Below are 1,566 nucleotides of genomic sequence, written 5' to 3' on the forward strand. Positions count from 1 at the left end.
GGGCTGGGAGACATTGGCGAAGTATGGGTTTGCTGACCCTTACTTTTTTACGGGGGCAGAGGGGACCCCTGAAGGCAGCAGTCAGTTGCAATCAGGTTTCATTTTTGGTGTAGAAAAAGCTTAAAAATGGAGCATGCGTGAGGCTGTGCTTAATTCCTGACTGTCCTTCCGCAGCGTGGACTTCAGCCGGCCAGTCAGCAGCTCGGCAGCCTGTCATAGCCAGCAGTTTCACCCCCTGCTGTCCGGCCGTGCCCAGGTGGTCCTCTCCTGGTGGGACATTGAGATGGACCCCGAGGGGCAGATCAAGTGTACCATGGCCCCCTTCTGGGCACATTCGGATCCAGAGGGGCTCCAGGTAAGTGGCCCGGAGCTGAGAAACACTTCCTGGGAGTCAGGAAACCGGGAATCTGCCTTTGCCCTTGAGAATGTAGTGTGTTGAATGTTGGATCGATCGATGGATTGACAGATGAAGGGACTGACTGTCAGAACCCCAGGCAACAAGTACAACGCAAAACAGAGGCCAGCTGTCATGAGGGGACCTCTGCACGGGTGCATGGCTTCGGGGTGGCTGCTTGCCCTCCTGGCTCAGCCCCTCCCTCAGCCCCTCTGCTTCCCCGAACATATACTTCCACAAGCCACAGCCGGCCACCTGCATGCAGCCTCTCTAGCTGTGAGCTCAAAACCCACCTAGACCAGCTCTCTAGGAACTGGGCCGAGGACAGGCTGTGTGCAAACAGCAGCACGGGACACTCGCTGCTATAAAGAGCCAGGCAAGTTTCAAGTGCCTGGGACCACATTAGAGAGCAAATACGCAGCAGAAGCTCGGCCCACAGGGTGTGGGGGATGCTGGCGGGGAGGAGCTGGAGCTGTCTGCCGGAAGTGACACCCCTGCCGGAAGTTGGTGCTCTGGATGGCCGAGACGAACTTGAGTGGGTCTTCAGATCAACTTGCCCAGGGGTGGATGAGGGTGCTGTCTGTATCCGGAGGTGGAGGACCTTTGTGGGTCTGATGGTCACATACAGTAGTAGCATGTAGTTTGCCTGCTTTGCAGCGAAGTCCAGGACAGGTAGGGTGGAGTGCCCCTCTAAGCAGTGGGGTTGGCATCCGACTCTTGGGCAGCTCGGCCCCTCCCTGGACCATTTCTTCAGGTGCCCACAGTCAGGCTCTAAAAGAAACATGACCTCAGGATACAAACAGCCACACGTGGTCAGACCGTGTGAGCCAGTGCCTCCCTCTGGCCTCTTCTTCCACAGGAGGGGCTTTGGCAGCCAGCTCCCGGGAGCTTGTTCCTGCTGCCTGCTTTGTCTGCACGGAGCCCCCAGAGGCGGCCGAAGGCAGCTGCTCCACGGGGTCTTGACTCTAGAAGCAGCTGCCTGGGAGGGATCTGTGTCTGCACTGTTAAAAGACAGTTGGGGTGCTACCAGACTTGTTGACTATAAATACACAATTCTGTGATCTGCATCTTTACGCAAATGTTGCTTTTCAACATTTTTTTAAATCATTTTATTAGGGGCTCATACAACTCTTATCACAATCCATACACACATCAATTGTGTAAAGCGCATT

General features: G+C 55.5%; 1 protein-coding gene across 1 annotated transcript in view; it reads left to right on the forward strand.

Moving 5' to 3' along the window:
- The window catches only part of PRMT7 (protein arginine methyltransferase 7), a 25,849-nt gene that overhangs the window by 14,008 nt on the left and 10,275 nt on the right, over window positions 1-1,566 (forward strand). The window contains exon 8 of the mRNA XM_045293916.1: window positions 163-355. Within this exon, the coding sequence (XP_045149851.1) occupies window positions 163-355 (193 nt within the window). The remainder of the gene's footprint in view (window positions 1-162; window positions 356-1,566) is intronic.

Source organism: Echinops telfairi, unplaced genomic scaffold (assembly GCF_000313985.2).
Source record: "Echinops telfairi isolate 266 unplaced genomic scaffold, ASM31398v2 ScPeMD7_2291;HRSCAF=2852, whole genome shotgun sequence".
Lineage (NCBI taxonomy): Eukaryota > Metazoa > Chordata > Mammalia > Afrosoricida > Tenrecidae > Echinops > Echinops telfairi.